Genomic DNA, 22,399 nt, shown 5'->3' on the forward strand with positions numbered 1-22,399 from the left:
GTTTCAGATATTGTGTGACTTCAGGAATTTCTTTTAGTTAAGTGCTTTGAAACCATCTGATATAAGGAACTAAATAAAGTGAAAGTGTTGTTTACTGTTGTTGTGGTATTAAATCATACCATAATTGTGTTGCTTGTTTTAAATGATTGATCTTTGAAACTTTATTATGAATGGGAAATTCATATGAAGAGTTTGATATTTGTTTGTTTTTCCTAGCTTTCAAATTTTCCACTAGAATTTTAGCAATTAGGTTGTCAACTGACTGGTAGTGTTACTTCTGTTCATATACTGAAAAATTTAAAGCTTTTACTCGGTTGTGGTACTGGTTCCTGTAAGAATTCCAAGTGCTGCAGTGCCATTGCTTGAAATTGCAACGTTTTGCTGTGCTATTTTTAATTTAAAAGACTCAGTGACTATGCAATAAGGCAGGAAAAGTAGTTAAAAGGATTTTTTGATCTGTGCTTTTCTATCAAGTTGTCTATATGACAATTTTATTGTAACTACTACAAAGTAACGCATTAAAAACTGTATACTGAGTTTAGCTCAAAAGGAAGAGAAGAACTCTTAGTAATCTTAATATATTTATGGGAATGAGGCACCATTTAAATACAGTTTTAGATGCTTAAATCTCCTGAGTGTCAAAAACTGAAAATGTAATGCCAGGTCCTGAAGTTTTTAATCAGGCGCTATTGTAGCCTGTGATCAGTTAAAATTGTTTTTAAATACTTAGGAAGTTTTGTCTGAATAAGGGCAAAATAAAACAGATGTAAGGACTTGAGCATGTAGCGCACATGGCTTCATAAACTTCTCAACTAACATGTATGAAAAAGATTAAAAACCAACAACCCTATACAATCTGATAGCTGTCCCTGACATGTAAAAAATAAATCACCTAGATAATTCTTTATGGAAATCGGTAACCCCCCCAAACTTAAAAAACAAAAAACCTAAAATGTCTTGCTAAAAGGTTCCACAGATGATCTGGTATATAATGTGGTGGAGAATATTTCAGAGATGGAGGGCCTTTGTATAATATCAGGAGTAGCCATGTTAGTCTGTATCCACAAAAACTATGTGAAGTCTTGGGGCACCTTATTAGACTAACAAATTTATTGCAGTATAAGCTTTTGTGAGTGAAGACCTATTTTGTCAGATCCATCTGATGAAAGTGGGTCTTTGCTCATGAAAACTTATGCTCCAATAAATCTGTTAGTCTATAAGGTGCCTCTGGACTTATTGTTATAATGTCCCTGTGGCTTACCTTGTTGAGATTACAGCACAGAATGTACAGCATCAACAACCCTAAGTAAACTGGAATCTCAAAAGAGCTCCTATGTTGTTTAAAGCTGCATGAGGAGTGCAGTGCTTGCAGCCTCCGTTACCTTCAGTGGAAACAGAAGATGGTTACCGCTTCATTGCATGCACGCTTTGTAAGTCTTTGACTTTTAACCTAGCCACAGTTCAGATCTTAAATGTTGAATAATGGCTGCTGGAAGGAATATGGTACATAAGTGTTCAGCAGCAGCTGTCTGGAAGGGATACAAAAATTATTACGGAACCATAATGACGATGTCTCTCAAAAATGCTTTGCACTGTTAGCTCAAAGGATTTTTGAAATGAGGTAAGTGTCGTTATTCCCTTTTCACAGATAAGGAAACTCAAGTACAGAGAGCGGAAGCAACTTGCCCAACATAATTCAGCAGATCAGCAGCAGGAAATAGATCTGACCAAAGGTTTTTGATTCAATTTTCCATGTTTTCCTAAAAACAAATTCATTATAAACTTTTTCAAGAAATAGGAGGCCAAAACCCTTCAATTCTCTGACTGCCACAAAGGATGCATTCTGCTTCTTATCCGGCCCCAGATGTAGAGAATGAAGGAGAAAAGGATTTTAGAAGTGAATTTGTGGTAGGGGAGCAAGTAGTGTCGGTGACATTTCCCATAATCCTCTATGGCGCACACCTCATTATTTTAAAAGAAAATAACAGATTGCAGGCTGCTCAGTTCTTCAGTTCGAGTATTTCTTCAAAGATTTAGCTGGAGCTTTGAAAGGATAGATTCCTCTTGGATGCTCACATAGTACATACAGGATGAGTCATTAACTCATAGCTTATCCCAGTTGTAGAGCTCTGAATTCAAATCAGAAATGCATTTCTCTTTTTGTAATGCAGGCTGCCAAGTTTTTCTGCACAGAACAGTATCCATCCTTTTTCCTGAGTGCACAGTTTTGGGCTTTCTGATCTGGAAATTGATCAAATTAAAAATGACTTAAATTTCTGCAGATGTGAAATATTTAAGATACTCTTTAATGCTGAATAAATTATCTATGTGTGCACATGTGATGCCTGCAGGAAATACAGTTGCATACTCGGCTTTCCTGATTGAAGTGAAATATGAAACAGAGAGAAATTTGGTTATGTTCCCTATTTTGCAGGTTAAGGGCATTAACTGGAGGGTTTACCCCAGATGAAAGGACTTTCTGTCTGAGGTAGTTTTAAGACAAGTCTAAAGGCTTCTCACATTAATCAACAGTAGTATCTACTATTAAAGCAATAATCAGTTTGCAGTTGCTTTGGATTTGAAATGGATACATTTATTTAGAAAAAAGAAATGATCTCCTTGGCATATATACAGATGAAGAAGGTACATTAGATTATTAAGGTTTGGTTTGGTTCATCCTCATGCTATTGTATGGACAGCATAGAGATCATTGAATGTTATGTGCCTTCAAGATGTTCTGTCCTGAACCAGTTCTGCCATGCTGTGCTGTAGGATGCCTGAGTGACATGTGATGCCATCCATTCATCATGTTTTAGAACTTCTGGAGAGTCTTTCCATCCTGTATGTTTCAGGTTAATGACAAATATCCTTGCAGGGAAGCTCATTCAGAATAGATGACTACCTTAGAGAGTTTTGGGCAACTATTTGAATGAGCGTGATCTGTCTGGTTAGAATGCAGCTCTTTTTCATTCAACTGGAATTCATGCTGTCTTTTTTTCTCATGTGTAGATGCTGCTGCATTTGAGTGGAGTCCAGCCTCTTTATAGTCTAAGCCAGTGGCATCCAAAAGAAATTTAACTGATCACACAGGACCTGCCCATTCCCTCCCGCCCCCCGGCACTGCCCTGCCACCCCAAGCCAGGCACACATCCCCACTGTGAGAGTACTCACTGGAGCTGCGCCAGCCGCCCTGGGCTGAAGCCACACTGTGCTAGTCGCCTTGCAGCTGGAGCCTGCCAGGGCCAGAGGAACCACCTCTGCCTCTAGCACCACGTGTTTGTCCCACCACGTGGTGGGGCACGTGTGTGGAGTGGCCAGAGGGGCACCCCATGTGTGCTGCTCTTCTGAGCCACATTTCACCACATTTTACTGCCCTCTTTGCCACATGTGTATTGGACACTGTGGGTCTAAGCAGTGAGTGGCCATGATTCACATAGTGAACACCAAAGCATTATATATCCTTAGATTCAACTCCCTGCATAGCGGTTTGTTTGATTTTGAAAGGCATTCTTGATGGGGTACATTGTTACTGATGACAGTTTTGCAGAGTCAGCTTCAAATGCTTTCTTGATGTTGACCATCTTATTAACAAGAGACAAGCTAGATGAAATCACTGACATTCTTTACTAGATGACTGCCCACTAAGATGCTATAGCCCATAACACGTTCAAAATTAGCAACCGGAAGCCTTTTGTTTTTTCTCCACTTAATTTTCAGAATGAACTTTCCAGGGCTTTAAATGCCACAGCCAGTTTATCCACTGGTTGGTTAACGCACGCTGTGCCACTGGAAAAATTGATGTTGGTAAGGTTTTTTTTTTTTTCCCAAAGGGTATGCCTAAAATGTATGTATTTAGTGTCTGGTCAAGCATAGTCTTTGACTGCATTGAAGAGTTCTTGGGATGCAAGGTATCCTCCTCAAACACCTGTTGTCATTTGGAAAAAGGCAGTTATTTTCCCATTTGCGAGACTGCAGCTTGAAATAACAAATGCAGTGTGAATAAGCTAGCAAACTAAAGAGTTACTCTGTTGTGGAATGGTTTGAGTGAAGCCAGCCTGCTATGGTCGTCTTTTTCTTAAGATATCAGAAGCCACTAAAACAGAAGCAAACACTTTCCTTGGGACAGATAAAAAAGCAATGCTGCTATACTCACAGTGATCTTATTTGCAGCCTTTGTATTTCTAAAGCAGTAGAATAATGCCTTTTTGTCAGCTGATTGGAACTGACTCTTCTGCAAATTAGATTTGGCAATGCCTGGTACCACAAATAATAGTTGCTTTGGTGCTTTTTAACAGATTCCTACCACCTTATTTCCCATAATATTATTGCTATTGCTAGGTGTTTTGTCCACAGAGAATTCCAGAGGAGCATTTTATGTAGAACACATCATCTCAACAGAGGCCTTAATATCAGGCTCCAAAGAAGATTGGAGGGTGTTTAGTAGCTGACAGAAGTGTTCACTCCAGTTTGCCATGCGGTCTTTTGCTGTGTTGGTTAGGTCACTAGAACTGTAATAGACAGTACTAGGTAAATAACCTCTCACAGTGAGGACGCACAAGTGTTTGTTTAAAAAGGCAACAACATTTCTGGCAGATGTTTACTTGAGTGCAGTAGCTTTAGCTTCCATATAAGCTTTGTAGGCAGTACTTATGAGTTCAATTTAGTTATGATATGTGACCATATTACCTCCAAATGAGCCTTGTTATACTGTTCACTGGTGGTGAAGATATTAATGGAGATTCAGGGGTTCTTGGCTCTCTTATTGGGACCAGAGAAGGTCATAGTATTGCCAGTTATCTGAGATCTGAAGTATATTTAGAATGATTGAGCATCAGTGGACTCTGGCAGGGTCTGAAACCTGTTTTAAGATTTCAGCTGCGTTATGGTCTCAATAATTTGAAATTTGGTGACCCTTTTTTCTCAGTAAGAAGAAATACCAAACCTGGAAGGGACCTCAAGAGGTCATTGAGTCCAGTCCCCTGCCCTCTTGGGCAGGACCAAACACCATCCCTGACAGATGTTTTTTTTAAGTCTATTTGCCGCAGACCACTAAATGGCCTCCTAAAAGATAGACCTCACAACTCTGAGTTTTTATGACCAACGCTTAGGCCACTGTGCTAGCCTTCCGCCACTCAATTTAAGAAGGAAATTAGCAGAGACTAATTCATGGTTGTGTTATCAAGCTCAGCAGACCAGTGAATTCTGCAATTGCTGATGAATGACTTACAACTATGAGAAATTGTGTGGAATTAGTCATAGTCAGTGTTTGGCCATCAGTTATTGACCAATCCAACTGGTGAATACTCTTCCTCGGAAACCAGATGCTCACAATGACAAGCTCATGAGAAACATGCAGTTGTAAAAGACTGCCATCATTGTCATTTGAGGCACACAGTAACAGGTCCAATCACATTCTTAAAATGCTCTGCTCAAATTATCAACAGTGGCATTAAAGTTGCCAAGGAGAGTGGTTGTGATGTGATTTGACATAGTTACAAGAAAAAAGCAGAGATGATTGTGGAACTCCATCTTTATTTCATTAGAAGCTTCACTGGTTTTCATATAGCAAAGAATCATTGTCCATCTTCCATACTAATACTGGAACTGGGCTTATAAGTAGGCAATTGGGAAGTGGTTAAAATGATAAGATTGATTTGCGGATATGACATTTAAAGAGGAGTCCTACTCTTCCCTTTCTACTTTTCCCTTTCTAGTATCCTATGCACCAGAGTACCTGACATAGTAATTGCTTGTTTTTTCCTCATGACTTTCTTTGAAAGCAGGCTTCAGTGAGGCTGATTGACATTTTTAACCTGGACATTTCTCTGATGAGCCTTTTGAGCCTTCCCTATTCTTGGTGACCACTTTCGATGTTACAGTATGTAAAAGACCCTCTGTTTCTGGGATTAATATTTATAGGTGGTGAATCAGGCTGATGTCCGGCAAATGTAGTTGATTAGCATTGGTTGAATATAATTTCTCTGACAGAGAACCTATTTTTTTAATTTGATAATATACTTGACTTTAAAGCCATTTCTAGACTTTCTACTTTTATTTTTTTTTATTTTAATGTTTTGTGCAGAAGCCATTTTGGGTATGTCCATAATTTAATTAAAACCAAATCTCCGACCCTGTTCGGTTTTGAGTTCAGCATGCAATGAAACACACACAGATCATTGAATTTGGAGAGCTCTTGCCTTTAGGTTGGGTAAGAAAGGCATTTCAGTTATGTTTCCTGATTTCCTGGCTTTATGATGGATTATGTATATATTTAAGATAGCTTTTTAATATTAACAAGAAAGGTTAACTTCCAAAATTTCTGCCACTCCATAAAAGTCCATATCTTCCTGATATATTTTGTGAGGTAGATTAGTCCCCACTAAAAGGAGAAGTTGTGAATAAACAACCAAAATCTGTTTTATTAATTTGTGTGATTTAAACAACTAACTGTTAAGTTATTTAAGTCAATGTGTGCTCTGTTATCTACAAATACATGAGGCAAAAATCTTGTAGAATTTATAATGTTAACTTACACTATGGTACAGCTCATTTCTACTTGGTTTACATGTTAGCAGGTTGGAGGTGAGTCTCCTCTTGTGCAAAATTTTCTGAACAAAATAAAAACATTTTTAGTTTGAAATTTTCCATAGAATTTTTTCAATGTGGCTATACAAATGTTCATTTCAGATTGTTTTGTTTTCCTACTTTTGACGGTTTTGTTGTTGTTGTTCTACTGGAAGAAGTTGGAGAAAGGGAGGGAAAGGGAAACTGCCTTTGAAAGAGAGCCTGAGCAAGCTAGTTTAATGCTGCAAGCATCACAATGGCAGATATAGTTCAATGTTTTGTAAATACAAAATCATTATCTTACAGAACCTTACAGGATTCTAAACTGATTGCATCACCTCGAGAAAAGGACCCTTGACATCATTACGGGCAGCTCAATGAAGCCCTTGCTTCCGTGTGCAGCTGTGGCCAGCTCAAACTAAATACTATAAAAGTTGTGTTATCTGTCACCTCACCAATTGGAAAGCTTATAAACTGGCATTTCTGATTTTCTTGGGAAGTCAGATTCATAGTCAGATTGGTGTGGGGCCGCTATGCATACCTGGTTCCTCATGGCTCCCTGGAAGTGGTGAGAAGGAACAGCCACGGGGGCTTTGTGCGCTACCCATGCCATACCCCTAGTGCTGGTTTTGCAGCTTTCATTGGCAGGAAACCACAGCCAATGGGAGCTAATGAACTGTGCTTCCACCTAGAAGCAGCAGGGAGATGTCTTCACTTTTGGTGAGCCACCCAAGGTGAATGCTGTCTGGGTCCAGCACCCTGAAACCCTTCCTGTGCCACGCTCCCCATCCCAGAGCCCTCTTCTTCATCCCCAAACCCTTCACCCATGACCCCATTCTGGAACCCTCGCCCTCATTCTGCACTTACTCCAGTTAATTCTTAGTTAACTGGAAGATTTGACTGACTGCTTGCCCCCCCCCCCCCACCATTCTCCCAGTGCTTGTCAAATGAAGCACAGACAAATATAATTGACAACTAGGATACCCGGACTGTGTGGGGAAAATGGAAAAAGTTATCCTCACCCTGCCACCAACTCTAGGAAACCACACAGAGCTTTGGCTTTCAAATTACCACCCAATACATCTGTTTGAAAATACTGGCATTCTACTGCATCTTAAAAAAATCAACCTGCAGTGGTTTATAATGGAAACTGGCAAGGACTGAGTTGAAAAGTACCAGCAAAACTTGCTTCAGGCTTTAGACTTTGCCTTTCGTGTTTCGGACTTTAGTGAATACTTGTGGTTGATTGTGAACTGAATCCTAAAATTAAGGGCCTGTAATAGAAATGCTGGCAGATGTTTAACTCTGGTGGTGGAAGCAGGTTTTGCTATAATTAGGCCTGTATCTCGGTACTCTTCGTAATATTTTTGTTTAGTATTATGAGCTGGAAGGAATGTTTCTTAATCTGGACAATCCTTTTAAATGAGTTTGGAAAGGTATATGTGGAAAAACATATACTGAGGTTTATTTCATGGTAAGATTTGACTTGGAACGTAAACAAGAACGTCACATTGACTGGATGGATACTTGATGACCTTGACTAATTGTACGGATGACTGGAGACCTGGTGGTATGCAAAAAGTATCAAAACTTAATGTGAAGAGATTAGGCATTAAAACAGAGCAACAGCAGAAGTCTCATGAAAGATCTTGTTCTCTTTTTGTAAATATTATATGGTTGAAATTGTGCATATGTTAATAGGTCTTCTTTTCTTTGTCTAGTTTTGATTATTGTAATTTTCTGAACTGGGCAAAAGTATACCTTTTTCTTGAGTTTTAGTTAAACTGCTATCTTTGCCTTCTGTAATTTCAGAGGACAGAGTCCATCTGTTGCTGAATTTAATTTACTATTGAAAGCACATGCTTTGGAAACCTATGGTGTTGATCCGCATCCTTGCAAGGTAATAGTTTGGGTTTTTTAATAGAGTATTATTTTATAGGTTAATCAGATTATCAGATTCAGTTAATTAGTACCATTTTCATTTAGCCATGTGTACTAAAATATGTCTGAGAGCCTCCCCAGAAATCACGAGAGGGGTTGCAGTCTTGTAAAACGTTGATTGACAAACACCTATGTATTAGTCCTAGATGTACTGCCTTGCATAGGCAGTATTTCAGAGTATGACACTCTTTCATGCTGTGTCAGTATGTGAACATTTTCTTTGAGGTCCTGGCATGCCATAAGTATTTCTATCCCAAGCCTGTGAACAACTTGTACTGCTGTACTCTAGCAATATAGTTATTGCTTATAACTGTTTCTAGTCAACAGAAAATGATGCCTTAGGCAAACATACAAAGTAGAGCATACTAAGTAAGAGTATATTTTTGTTAAATGTACTGAGGCAAAAATTATGGTAATGGCTAATTTAGTGGCCTTTCAAAACTTTTTCTTAATGCAGTATCATGGAAGAGTTTACAAGGTTTCATTCTTTTATAATACATGTAATACTGGGTAAACGGTACATTATAGTTAAACAAATACTCTGGATGGGAAATACTTCACATTTTCCAAGAATTTCAGTAACAATGTGGCCTTTTAGAAGGGATATTTGGTTATAACCACTAGTTGTCTTGTGTACAAATAAAAACACCATACATCTGTATTTTTAAGTGATGGTGTTTTACCTTCTTAATTTGCTTTTAAGGATGTCCATTTTTATGCTGTTTGTAATTGTTATTTTGCATGTTTGTGTTTCAAAAATAATGCATTCCAGCCTGGTTTTGGGGACAAATTAAGTGACCTATTTAAACAGTCATCCCCATCCAAGGTTGTATCTGCATTATTGCATGTATTTATGTTCTTTATTCAGTAGGGGACCTGATCCAAAGTCCATGAAGTAAATGAAAAGACTTCCCTTTATTTCGGCAAGCTTTGGATGAAAACCATACCACATTATTTCAGATGTCATTGTATGGATCTTAGAGTTTTTGTAATAGTATTTACAAGAGAACACCTATATGTTAAACTCTCTGTCTCTGTTTTTGTTTTTACCTCCCACAGAAAGCTTCAAAAAAGCCTAATATTTCTGATTGCATAATGATTTATAATAAATCTTATGGAATAGTGAAGCAGATTATTCCAGTTAAATGAGAGTTTGGAACTAGGCATAGGGAAAACTGATTACTAGAAAACATGAACAGACCTAAACTTTTTGCTCAGAATACTTGAATCCAGCTTTTTCTTTATGGAATTCAAAGTTTGGTTTACTGATTTAATGGAAAACACCACTTATCTTTGCACTTAACGATTTCCACCAACATTGGAACAATCTAAATATAGCAAGAAAGGCTGTCTTGTGACAATATTTCTAGCACAGATGATGATAGAAGGTATTGGAGATCACACGAGAGAGCTTGTGCCTGTGTATTTCAAGGTTGAAGGAAGTAAGATGAAGGACATGTGGGCAAAATTTGTGAATCCTACACTCACATTGGTGAGCATTTTTATATTAAATGGAACTATTTGTGTATGTATACATGTACCAAAACTACATGTGGAGACAGACAAAGCATATGATGGTTTTATCTTGTCAAATAGTAAGAAACAAGTTTCTATTGCTGAGGATTTAGCTTAGATGTTGAGAATAATTTTACAGATAAGACTCTGTCCAAAGAATACAGATACCATGTTGATGACAACAATGGACTGAGAATTTTTACCACATTAACAATTAATACAATGTATTTTATGGGGGGAAAAAGTCAAACAAATAGCTTTAAGCTGTGTTTTTTCTCTTATTTTAAGGATTCAACTGGTACCACTACTTTTTTAGGATTCACAGCAACTGGATTTGTGGTTTTTCAGGGAAATAAAAGAATTCATTTGTTCAGATGGTAAGCATATCACCTATAATTAGAGTATTACATAGGGTTCTTCTAATTGTGTGTTCCCTCCCAATTCTTTTAAGAAAGTTACAGGTAGAATATTGAAATTTCACTTTTTTGGTGTTTTGCATTTTATTTTTCAAGGATTTTAGACTACATATGAAAAAGGAATTGGTGGTCTCGTTCTTCTTACTTGACGTGAGTCCATATGACAACCTTGAACAGTAGTTGATAGAGATGCTCGAAACTCAGTAACCGTCATGCTGGAGGTCACTACTATGATTTAATGGCAAGAGTGCATAAGGAAGCTTGCCCAGTTACTACCATAATGTGCTTGGATCCTGAATGTGTCATTTCCATATTTAAATAAGAAAAGGAAGAATAGGGTTTTGGAAAAAAAAGTAGTTAACGTGGGCAAGGAGGTGGCATTTTCTATGTTTATAAATTATAGTTCCTATACAGATATTTAAATATAGGTAGATTTGGTCCCTGTGCCTTTGCTTTCTTAAGACAACTTGCTTCATGTCTCAAAGATTTCACTGTTGTAGGACACATCTGAAGCTACTACTGTATGGTCAGTGAAGATAGGCTGAATCTCTCTTGCCAGCGTTTCCAGTCTTTTTCATGAAATCACCAGCTTTTTGACAGCTGGTGGAATAACTTAGAATGCGTCATACTCTACTTATTTGCATCTTAAATAGCTCTGATAAAAAATGGATTATGCAGAAGGTCTATGGTCAACTTCTACAGTAGGCCAATTCTTTGTTTGGTATGATTGGCGGTTATGGTAGTTATATTTGGTGTGGTATAGAGCCAGCTCTTTGACCCAGACTAATTTCCCTTTACATCAAACCGTTAGTGCAAGGGAAGAATGTGGCCCCACAAGGGGAGTCTCTTGTTGTAGCCCAATCCTGTACTTTCCAGGGTTCTTGGAGCAAACCTATTAATTTCAGGTGTTAGTAAATTTACATTAATTTGAATAATTCTTTCGGTTCATACCAAGACTAAATCTGTGTCTACACTGCAGGGTTTTTCTGGGCTAACTTATTTCTACATTGCTATGTAGAAATAAGTTATTTCTGAAGAGAGCATCCACACTGCAGCATTTTGAAATTGAGTGTTTACAGTAGAGAGCCCAGTTCTGAAATAAGAGCAATGCATTTTGGGTGCGTAGCCCATCATGCCTGGCCTCACTTAGGCATTGTGGGTTGTCAACAGGAAACACAAGATGTCCTGTCTGTCTGTGAGTCCATTTGTCTGTGCATCTGTGAGTCTGTTGTTCAAGAAGTCCTCCTAAACCATCCACCTTCTTCCCTGCCTCACCTCCAGTCCCTGACTTCAGCCTCCATTTTCGAAAAATACAGTAATTGAAATATAGCGTGTATGTTTTCTATTTAATTTTTAAAAACTTAATTCAGTTAGAGACCAGAGCAAGGTTTTGGGAAGGAAAGAGTTGAATTCAAACCGAGCCATGGGCAAGTATACCTGAGGAAGCAAATGCATAAGGACCAGAACTGAAGTCTTACAATGCTGTGAATAGATGCAGAATATCAAGCACAAACAGGGAGGATAGAAACATACACTGATGCAGGTGGGTGTGGTTGGTCTAGTATAGTTGTGAAAGAATTTGTGAGACAAACTCTCTGATATGTTACATAAACTTTATATTTTGCTTGACAACTCCCGTCACAGTGTTAGCTCAGCTTAGAGTGAATAGGTTCATGAACACAAAAAAAACTGAAACAAAATGTAAATCTAAACAAAATATTCACTTTCATTCCCCCCTCCCTGATCATCTCATTCACCACCACCATCATCATCGTCATCGTCGTCAACAACCATGGGCTCAGTGCTCATTGGTATCTGATGCCTCCCTCACTATTTCTTTCCATCTTTTCCTCTCCAGTAAGGAGTGGCTTAATTTCTGTCAACTAGCTGTGCACCAATCTAGTATATCATCCACCCATTCTCTGTGGGGTCTGCCTCTCCTATTTGAATAGTCCATTATGCACAATACTATCACCTCATGTAGCACAGTTGAAATCCATGGGACATTTAACATTGATTTAAGTAGGAATAGGGTGAGACACTATCTGCCAAGTTCAAAGTCAGGGTCCTATATTCTGCATCACTTTGTTATTAGGGTTTTATTTTGATTGGGTTCACGTAGCAGTCAAATGAAATGCTTCCAAAATCCCATATCTGTTATATTATTAAAGGGTTTGTTTGGCTGCAGGTGTGTGTTTATAATGCTTCTAAAAGTTATGCACCTGTTTAATTTTGCACATGTGAATAGTCCCAGCACAGTTAATGGAATAGTTCCTGTGCATATAATTAAGCATATAGGTAAATCTTTACAGTATTGCGCATGTTTATGGCTAAACTGCACGGCATCTCACTACATTGTACAGTGAATGTGTGTGTAAGATACATAACCCAGTACCCAATATAGTGTGTGCATAGCCTGAGTTAAGACTGGTTGCTTCAAAAATGGGAAATAAATGGTTATCTTTTCTCTCCTTATTGTCTTTCTCCTCCCTCTTCCCCTTTTCTTTTTTTAATTCTTCCCCTCCCTTTTTCCCCATTTTTACAACTGAAAAGGCAGGGGCAAAGTTGAGTGGAAGGGAAGTAAACAAAATGATTTTCTCTTCTTTCCTCCAAAATCAGAACTTTGCAAAAAAGTAATCTTGAAATTTTGGAGGAATAATTTCTAACTGTTTCCCTGAGCCAAACATAGTATTTGTTAAATCTCTAGGGCCAGTTAGAGTCAATGTGATCTGCTTCATGGCTCTTGCTCTGCTGTGTGGCAGCCAAGTCCCACCTGGTTTAACCAGGATCGAGAGACAATGGTCTATTCCTGGTGTTCCATAAAAAGAGTAACCACTTGCTTTCCCACAACAAAGGGGCGGGGGAGGGGGTCACCTGTGGATTCATCTTTGCAGCTCACCTCTTCGCCATGCCTTTCTGAAACTGAGATGTGGTTGGAGCAGAAGCAGCCTGAGCTATGGTAGCAATTGGGCTGGGAACCAGCACTGCATGAGTGAGAATCGTGAACGGGGTGTAGAAGAGGCCAGCAGATTGCAGGGCTGGGATCAAGATTGGGACAGGCTAAGACGTGTGGCATCTGTTACCATTTTCAGTCGAGGGAGAGTTTCAAACCATGTTGTGACAATGGGCTGCCTGAGGTTATCCTGGGAAGCTCATATGTTTGCTCAGAGAGTCACCAAACCAGCTCTGGCCTTGCCGAAGCCTAGTACATGAACAGTTCATCACCTCACTGTTCCTGTCCTCAGCTGGGCTAGTGGTGGCGTGGAGGTGGCTGCATGGGACACCTTCTCCTTAGTGGCAGCAGCAGAAGTTTCTTCTTTCCTCAATACAGCAGTGACAGTGAGAGTGGGGATGGGCTAGTATTTACTCCAACGGCCATGGAATGTCTGCATCACTGCACTCTTCCTTTTACACCACATTCAGTCCTCCCTTACGGTAGCGATTGTGGGGGCCAGTTCTGCTGGAGCACTGGCTCATGGCGTTAACACCCCACTTAGTTGCATGGAGCAGTCTTCCCCTTTCAGAGCTATTGTTTCAGGTTTTTTACAGACTCAGGCAAATGTCATTGAATTTTGTTCAGTTCACTTTGGTGAGCGTTTCTTTGCACACACGGAGGCTAAAAACCTCCTCTTAGTAAAAGTGAAAGTTTAACTTCTGATATAACTGTGGCTCTGGGAGCTGAGAACCCAGGAATGGGCCTAAAATGCCTATGTCTAAGTCAAACTCTAGAGAATGCAACAAAGAGAGAGAGCGAGTGTGTGTACATGCAGACACATGTATCTGTTCTGGCTTCTGCATTGTTAATGGTAGTGAGTATGGAATCACTATCAGTTTAGATTCAGAAAATATTCATGGATCTTGGACAAAGTCGGAACACAACCCAGGATCCTTTCTGATTTCTGGTGGATCTGAACCTCTTTGGAAACTGAACACTCAGCTGACAAAAGACTTTTAAAAGCTGCCTTTCTTTAATGTGAACCAAAACAAAAATCAGACTTATGGAGGAGGAGGAGGAGAAGAAGCTACAGGGCAGCCACGGTTCCTTCCCATGGAATGAACTTGACTACAGATGCAATATGCTGGGTCTAAGTCTTAACTCCTCCCATCTGCATCAGTCAGGAGTAATGCAACTGGGCACAGTGAAGATGCACTGTATGAGCTCATAATCAGGCCTGCTACATCTAATAACAGTGGGCAGAATTATTATCATACAATAGCTCAGTGGTTTGAGCAGAGGCCTGGTAAACCGAGGGTTGTGAATTTGATCCTTGAGGGGGTCATTTAGGGATATGGGGCAAACAGATTTAAAAAAAAAATCAGTCAGGGATGGCGATTGGTCCTGTTGTGAATGCAAGCGACCGGACTCAATGACCTCTCAAGGTCCCTTCTGGCTCTGAGATAGCTATATCTCCATATTTATAGATAGATAGATCTCTTATCCCATGACAACTTAATTTATGTAAGAGCCTTTGGTGAGGGACTTGGTGAAAGGCTTTCTGGAAATCTTAAGTACACTGTATCTACTGGATCCCCCTTGTCCAGATGTTTGTTGACCCCTTCAAGGACTCTAATAGATTAGTGAGACATGATTTCCCTTTACAGGAACCACATTGATTTTCACCCAACAAATTATGTTCTTCTATGTGTCTGACAATTTTATTCTTTATTATGGTTTCAACTAGTTTGCCCCCTAGCAATGTTAGATTTGCTGGTCTGTAATTTTTAGGATCTCCTCTAGAGACCCTTTTTAAATATTGATGTTACATTAGCTATCTTCCAGTCATTAGGTACAGAAGCTGATTTAAAGGGTAGGTTACAAATCACAGTTAAGAGGTCTGCAATTTCATATTTGAGTTCTTTGAGGACTCTTGGGTGAATGCCATCTGGTCCTGGCGACTTGTTACTGTTAGGCTTGTAAGTTTGTTCTGAAACCAATGACACCTCAATCTTGGACAGTTCCTCAGATTTGTCACCTACAAAAGACAGCTCAGGTTTGGGAATCTCCCTAACATCTTCAGCCATGAAGACTGAAGGAAAGAATTTTAGTTTCACCACAACAACTTGATTGTCTTGGAGTGCTCCTATTTTATTTCGATCATCGAGGGTGCGCACTGGTTGCTTAGCAGGCCTCCTGCTTCTGATGTGCTTAAAACATTTTGTTATTGCTTTTTTAATTCTTTTGCTAGCTGTTCTTCAAACTCCTTTTTGGCTTTTCTTTTTACATTTTTACACTTCATTTGGCAGCGTTTATGCTCCTTTCTATTTGCTTTACCGGGATTTGACTTCCACTTTTTAAAAGATGCCTTTTTGTCTCTCACTGCTTCTTTTACATGATTTTTAGGCCAAGGTGGCTCATTTTTGGATCTCTTGCTGTGTTTTTTAATTTGGGGTACACATTTAAGTTGGGCCTCTATCATGGTGTCTTTGAAAAGTTTCCATTCAGCTTGCAGGGATTTCACTCTAGTCACTGTACCTTTTAACTTCTATTTAATTAGCCTCCTCTTTTTTTGTGCAGTTCCCCTTTCTGAAATTAAACGCCACAGTGTTGGACTGCTGAGATGTTCTTCCTGCCATCGGAATGTTAAATGTTGTTATATTATGGTCACTCTTTCCAAGCAGTCCTGTTGCACTTACCTCTTGGACCAGACCCTGCACTCCACTCAGAACTAAATCAAGAATTGCCTCTCCTCTTGTGGATTCCTGAACCAGCTGCTCCAAGAAGCAGTCGTTTAAAAGAAGTTCAGCGTTACCAAGCAAAGTGGTGAAGTGTCTGTCTCTTGAAGTCACAAAATCAAGACTGGATCCTCCTCTTAAGAGAGTTGCTTTAACCAAAGACCAAGTTATTGGGATCGATACCAGGATAACTATATGAGGTTTTATTACCTGATAGGTCAGACTACATGACTGAATGGTCCCTTTTGGCCACTGAAACTCCATGTGTGGGTCTGGCAGGGGATCCCACTATAGCCCCGCAGTGCTCCAGGCCGGGACTGGGCTAGTGGGGAACTCTTCTGCCGTCCCGCAGTGCTCCAAGCCGGGACTGGTGCAGAGGTCCCCACTGGTCTTGCACAAGGAGCTCCAGGCCCAGCCTGGAGCGTTGCAGTGGGGTCCAAGATCGGGCTGGAGCTCTGCATTCAGGGCTTTCGGGGAACCCAGCTACATTCTCACAGTGCCCTGGAGCAGGGCTGGAGCTGTGCGTGTGGAGCTAATGGGGGAACCCAGCTGCTGCCCAGTGGTGGCCAGGGCTGGAGCTCTGCCCACAAGGCCAGTAGGTACCTTGCTGCAGCCTCACAGTACCGCGAGCCGGGGCCGGGGCTGGGGCTCTGCGAGTAAGGTTGGACATTCAGGCTACTGAGCATGATGGGATGCCTCCCAGGAAGCCACTTAAGCTGTAATTAGTGCTGCTTAGCGCACACTGACTCAGTTACAGAATGGAAAGGGCAACAGTGGTTTGTTTTAGTGAAGTTACTGTTCTGATATAAGTGCCCCTATTATTCCAAAGTATCCGCCTCAGCTGTGTGGGTGGAAAGGGTTTTCTTACAGGGAAAAGGAGTTTTCGTGGAAGAAAAGACCCGCTGTAGACAAGCCCCTCAGAGGAAGACAGGCAAAAGAAGGGAGAGATGAAAAAGTCTTCAGCATTTTGTATTCTTCGCCATTTTTCTCCTGGCAGAGCACTTTATTTATTTGTCTCATCCTATTTTTAACATATAATTCTGGTCCCCCAATCATTTGCATTGCAGAGTCGCCCCCTCCCCTAAATGAATGTAATTGCTCATAGAAACATTGCACTCTGAATAACTGCCTTCGTTGCAAAATAAGACCAAACAAAATGCCACTCCAAAAACCAATCTCCATGCCAATTTAACTGTAAAATGTCACCACATGCATACTGAAAGTCTTGGAGGAAGCACTGGGGGAGTTTTCACTGACGCCTCAGCTATCGTCCTCACTGTAACTCCAGAGGTCTGAATGGGCAGTTCAGGTAGTGCGAGCAATTGCTGACGAGATTACAGGAGCAGCTTCTTCCTAGGTGACCCTTCACAGTAATTATTCCAGACCATCACCTCAGAAGGGGCTAGACTAGAGCTGTAATTGATTCCATTCCCCGGAAGTGGGAGGAATGGGGAAAAGCATCTATACAAACGGGGATTTTTCTGTAGACTTTTTTTTTTTTCCTTGCACACACACAGAGACCATCTAAAAATCTACAAAGATAGCCAGTATAGAAATCCCTGTTGGGCTAAAATCAGTCTGTTTCTCCCTAAACTGCAGTCAAGTGAAATTATTCCTGGGCAGCAGCTGAACAGGGGTGCACAAGGTTGGGGGGCAGGACATTTTGTAATGGGGGGACACAACACAATCAGCTGCTAGGTCATAGTCTCCCATCTAACTCAAAAGGCTGAAAGATGTTACTGTTTTTATGTATGTTTGTTCACAATCATGTACCAGTGAATAAAGTTTTTATATTGTACATATTTCTTACACGTGCTAAAAAGGTTTTGTTCATATGAATGTAATGAGAATTTCTGTTGGTTTGGATTATATTAGTCATGCTGTGAGGACCCTGCTGATGGTAGGAGTGAAAAGTGGGGCCTGATATAAAAGGTTTACTCACCCCTGAGCTGGAGCACATGGTCCTTGGGTGGTCTTCAACCTCTGGGCACCTTCCCTTGTGTGCTGGCAAAACATGTTCATCTCAGATAAATGGATCAGCTTCCCCCCACCCCTCAAAAAAAACAAAATACTCTTATCACAGAGCCTCAGTTAAAATATCTGAGTAGTCATCGCTCTGTTTACTGATATGGTACATTTATGATTAAAATGCAGTATCTGTAGGAGAGGAGTGCTTGTTTTTGGTTTTTTTAGTACACTCATCCCTTGTTAAACACTTTATTTTACTAAAGTACTTTATTTAGGAGTACTCGCTTAAACGAGGGACACACATACCTCTCCTAGTTCACTCAATGAGTGAACTCCCCCCGCTAATACTAGACTTACTCCCTCCCAGCATCTCCAACCCTCTTCAGCCTGACCCCTCCGCCAGCCCCGCAGACACCAAACCGCTGAAACCTAAACCCCCCAGCACCCAAACTGCTGAAACTTACACACACACGCCGCCGCTGCCGCCACCGGCCCCACACACTGGAACTGCTGAAGTTTAAACCTGTCCTCACATACCTGGAACCGCCGAAATTTAACCCCCCCCCGCTGGCCCCGCGCACCCAAACTGCTGAAATTTAACCCCCCCCACTTGCCCCCATGCACCCGAACTGCTGAAACTTAAACCTCCCCGCCAGCCCCATGCACCTGAACCACTGCAGCATTACACCCCCCACCAGCCCCACAGAGGCAACCTGCAGCAGCCTAAACCACGCCCCCCACACACACCTGCACCCCGCGGACCCAACCCTGCCACCAGGTTTTAACCCTCTCTCCCACCCCTGTCCCCAAACTGCCCCCAGCCTTTTACCCCCACAACCCCAGGCTTGCTTACCTTTCAAAAGCAGCGCCATCTGCTTCCACTCCGAGCACTCGGAACCAATCAGAGACTTTTACAAGTATTTTAGTAGGAATTTAGTGTCCCTCTTATGAGTTTTCACCTATGAGCAAAAAGTTAGGAACCAATTGTGCTCATACAGCGAGAGATGAGTTTACATTCTTCTTTGCCTATGGATCTCTTCAGTGCCAACCAGCTGCTCACTAAAGTCTTAAAAAGGTTTATGAAAAATTACAGTAATTATAATATAGTTTTATTAAGTTCGTAATTTTTCATGCAGTTAAATGAAAATACCTATACTAGGAGGGGCAGGAGGTTATTGTGCTACTGATGGATCCTTTTTAGATAATATATATTAAATCTTGATTAGGACACATAATAAAATAGATGTCTAATCTCATTGTAGTCAATATTAGCGCTATGAAGCCTCATAAAATCCCGTGCAATTTCTCATATTGTAGTCTATTTGTAAGTGCTCAGATACAGCAATGAGTGATATCAAGGTACAAATAAGCAGATATACAAATAGATGGGATTTTACTGGTAAGAAATTAGATGTATTTGCAGCACTCTGTGTGGGAAACTTTTTAGAGCAGGGACAACAACCTATGGGTCAGGACCCAAACATGGGTGGCCATTAAATTTTCTAAGGGTCACTGGCTGGGTGGCTCAGAGCTGCATGTGGCTGTTTTAAGGATTGCAGATCCCATTGCTCACTCCTTTGGCTCCCAGTCCCTGCCCTGCTATGCTGAAATGGAGCTCAATTTAATTGGTTTAATGGCTGGCAGGAGGGATTCCGCCATTAAACCAATTAAATTGAGTCCCATTTCGGTGCGGCAGGGCGGAGAGCTGCCCATGCTGCAGGTGGGGGAAGGGAGTAGGAGGGCTGGGCAGGGGAGCTGGGTGGAGGAGGTGGTGGCAGTGGCCTGGTGAAGGAGTAGCAGGGGGCAGCAGTGGCACTTATGTGAGGAAGGTGGGGGTGCTTTTTGGGGCTGCAAGGGGTTTAAGCTGGGGGTGGGTGGAGGGGTTTGAGGATGTGAGGGCTGTAAGCCTTGGGCTGGGGAGGTGGTTTAGGGCTGCAAGAGATTTAAGCCTGAGGGTGGGGGGGTTTGAGGATGTGAGGGGTATAAGCCTGGGGGTGGGGAGCTGGTTTGGGGCTGCGAGGGCTTTAAGCCTGGGGATGGGGGCTGGGGCGAATCAAGTTTCTGCAAAAACCTTTTCCCAGGGAGAACCCTCCACCCCACCCCTGCCCTTGGTTTTGAATTGGCTTGAGTCACAAAATCTTACTGAATTGTCAAAATGGTTTGCTGTCTCGAAAAGGTTGGGGACTGCTGTTTTAGCACTTTCTGTGCAGCATCTGGCTCCTAAAAGTGTTCAGTTCCTTATTTTAACTGGGTTCCAAGATTTTAAAGATGAGAAAAATTTTGTAGTATAGATGTGTGTATCTTCACTTTTCATCAACTTCCTTTTCTTTCCTTCTTGGCCCAAATGTAGTCTTTAATGGATTACAAAAATGGCAAGAGCATAATACCCCAAGTCTATGTTCTCTTCTCTGAAGAAAAGTAATATATTATTTCATTTTGACAAATTTATCAAGAGTGCACTGTTGATGAGTTAATATTTTGTTCCATGACTGCCTGGTGTACATTTGTGAATCCATTAAATTTGCTTGAACATGCCCATCACTTTTCTTCACTGCAATTTTTTCCTTTACTTAAAAGATTTTTTTCTTCTTAGGGCTGATGTCTGTAAATTGAAATTTGAAGGGAAGACATTTTATGTGGTTGGAGCTCAGAAAGAGGTTGGCTATTCTTCATATGAAAGGATTTACATTTAGATTTAATTTTAAAAAGCTACTAATATATTTTAATTTTAAAACAGTTTTTATAATGGATGGTTTAATAACTTGTTTCATATGTTATATATTACATGTAAAATAAAAATAAATGTCTTTTTATTGCTTTTGAGAAAAAGGTATCTAATCTGACAAACAGATTAGAACTGACAGTATTTATTTGATTTATTCTAACCCAACCATCCTGCATTGCAGGGTTTTTCCCTAAAATGTGTTCACTAGTATTTTTTCAGTCTAGTTTTAAGTGTAATATTATTTAAATGTGAAATGAACCATCATAAAACATGAAAAACGCACAGGAGTGTCAAGACTTTGACCGCTGATTACATTTTTTGGTTGGGTACTTATGGGGTGTGCTTGAATTTTTAAAAGGGAATTGGTTCAGGCTGCCTGTCTCTCATTGGGAGCCTCACTAGGAGGCCTGACAGAGGGCAACTGCTCTCTAGAAAGGGGAACAGGAAGCAGGGAAAAGAAGATCTGCAGAGTGCAGAAGGCTCTTGTAGTAACTCTTGAGAAACCTGGGGAGCAAAAGAGGGGTTTGCCTGCTGATGTCTACACTGGAATATAAGACCCATGGCCCAACCATGGCTGGCCTGGGTCAGCTGGCTCAGGTGATGGACCTCAGGCTCTGGGCTCCTACCCCCTCATCAGATCTCAGAGCTTGAGCTCCTACCTGAACCCAATATCTGCACAGCAAATTTACAGCCTCACAACCTAAGCCTGTGAGCCCAAGTGAGGTGACAGGGCCAGTGATTGGTATTTCATTGCTGTATGTCCTGAGAGCCAGAAAGCTGGACAAGGCACACACAGGGGAAGACTCAATTTAAAAGGAGCCTTGGAGCGGGTTGGGTCTTTGAGGACAGTTAGAATTATTTTGACTTTTGTGTTAATAAACCAGACCCCCCAAGAAAAGCTGCTTGACTTGTTGAAAGGCTTTTGTGAGCTGTTGCTTCCAGAAAGGATATAGGCTATAGAGTCACTCCAGACTCAAGGGCTCTGTCTACACTACCACCTTCCTTCGAAGGAAGGATGGTAATTAGGTTGTTGGGAGTTTACTAATGAAGTGCTGCTTCATTAGGCAGCGCTTCATTAGGCAGCACTTCATTAAGCAAATCCCCCCGCGGCACTTTGAAGTTTTAAACTTCGAAGTTTTAAGTGGACTTCGAAATTGCCCCAGCGCTTCGAAGTACCGGCAGGTGCGCCATGGCTAGGCGCGTGCCGGTACTTTGAAGTTTAAAACTTTGGAGTTGCCACAGGAGGGAATTTGCTTAATGAAGTGCTGCCTATGCACAGCAGCACTTCATTAGTAAACTCCCAACACCCTACTTACCATCCTGCCTTCGAAGGAAGGCGGTAGTATAGACAAGCCCAAGAAGTACTCAGGAGGCAGTTGATCCTGTTAACTCAGGTCTGGGTTGAGACCAATGTTTCAATTCTCCTGATTTGTTTGGGAGCCGACTGATTTGCCGTGCATCCTGCTCAGGAGAACTGCAGACATGTGGGAGAAGTTCTCTGTCTAGTGTCTCTATAGTTTAGTTTCTTCTAGTATTTGCTCATTCTCCAGTGTTGTGACCAAAAATGTCCTGCCTAGAGCATACTGCTTAAGCTGCC

At 41.0% G+C, this 22,399-nt stretch overlaps 2 protein-coding genes across 8 annotated transcripts in view; both read left to right on the forward strand.

Moving 5' to 3' along the window:
* Positions 1–22,399, forward strand: part of FRMD3 (FERM domain containing 3) — a 249,462-nt gene that overhangs the window by 182,026 nt on the left and 45,037 nt on the right. For all 7 annotated transcript variants that reach the window (XM_074995192.1, XM_074995193.1, XM_074995194.1 and 4 more), the window contains 3 exons: positions 8,377–8,464; positions 10,309–10,397; positions 20,671–20,734. In XM_074995192.1, the coding sequence (XP_074851293.1) occupies positions 8,377–8,464; positions 10,309–10,397; positions 20,671–20,734 (241 nt within the window). The remainder of the gene's footprint in view (positions 1–8,376; positions 8,465–10,308; positions 10,398–20,670; positions 20,735–22,399) is intronic.
* TMED7 (transmembrane p24 trafficking protein 7) overlaps positions 1–22,399 on the forward strand; it is a 304,389-nt gene that overhangs the window by 55,443 nt on the left and 226,547 nt on the right. The window lies entirely within an intron of this gene.

The sequence above is a fragment of the Carettochelys insculpta genome, chromosome 5 (genome assembly GCF_033958435.1).
Source record: "Carettochelys insculpta isolate YL-2023 chromosome 5, ASM3395843v1, whole genome shotgun sequence".
Classification (NCBI taxonomy): Eukaryota; Metazoa; Chordata; order Testudines; family Carettochelyidae; genus Carettochelys; species Carettochelys insculpta.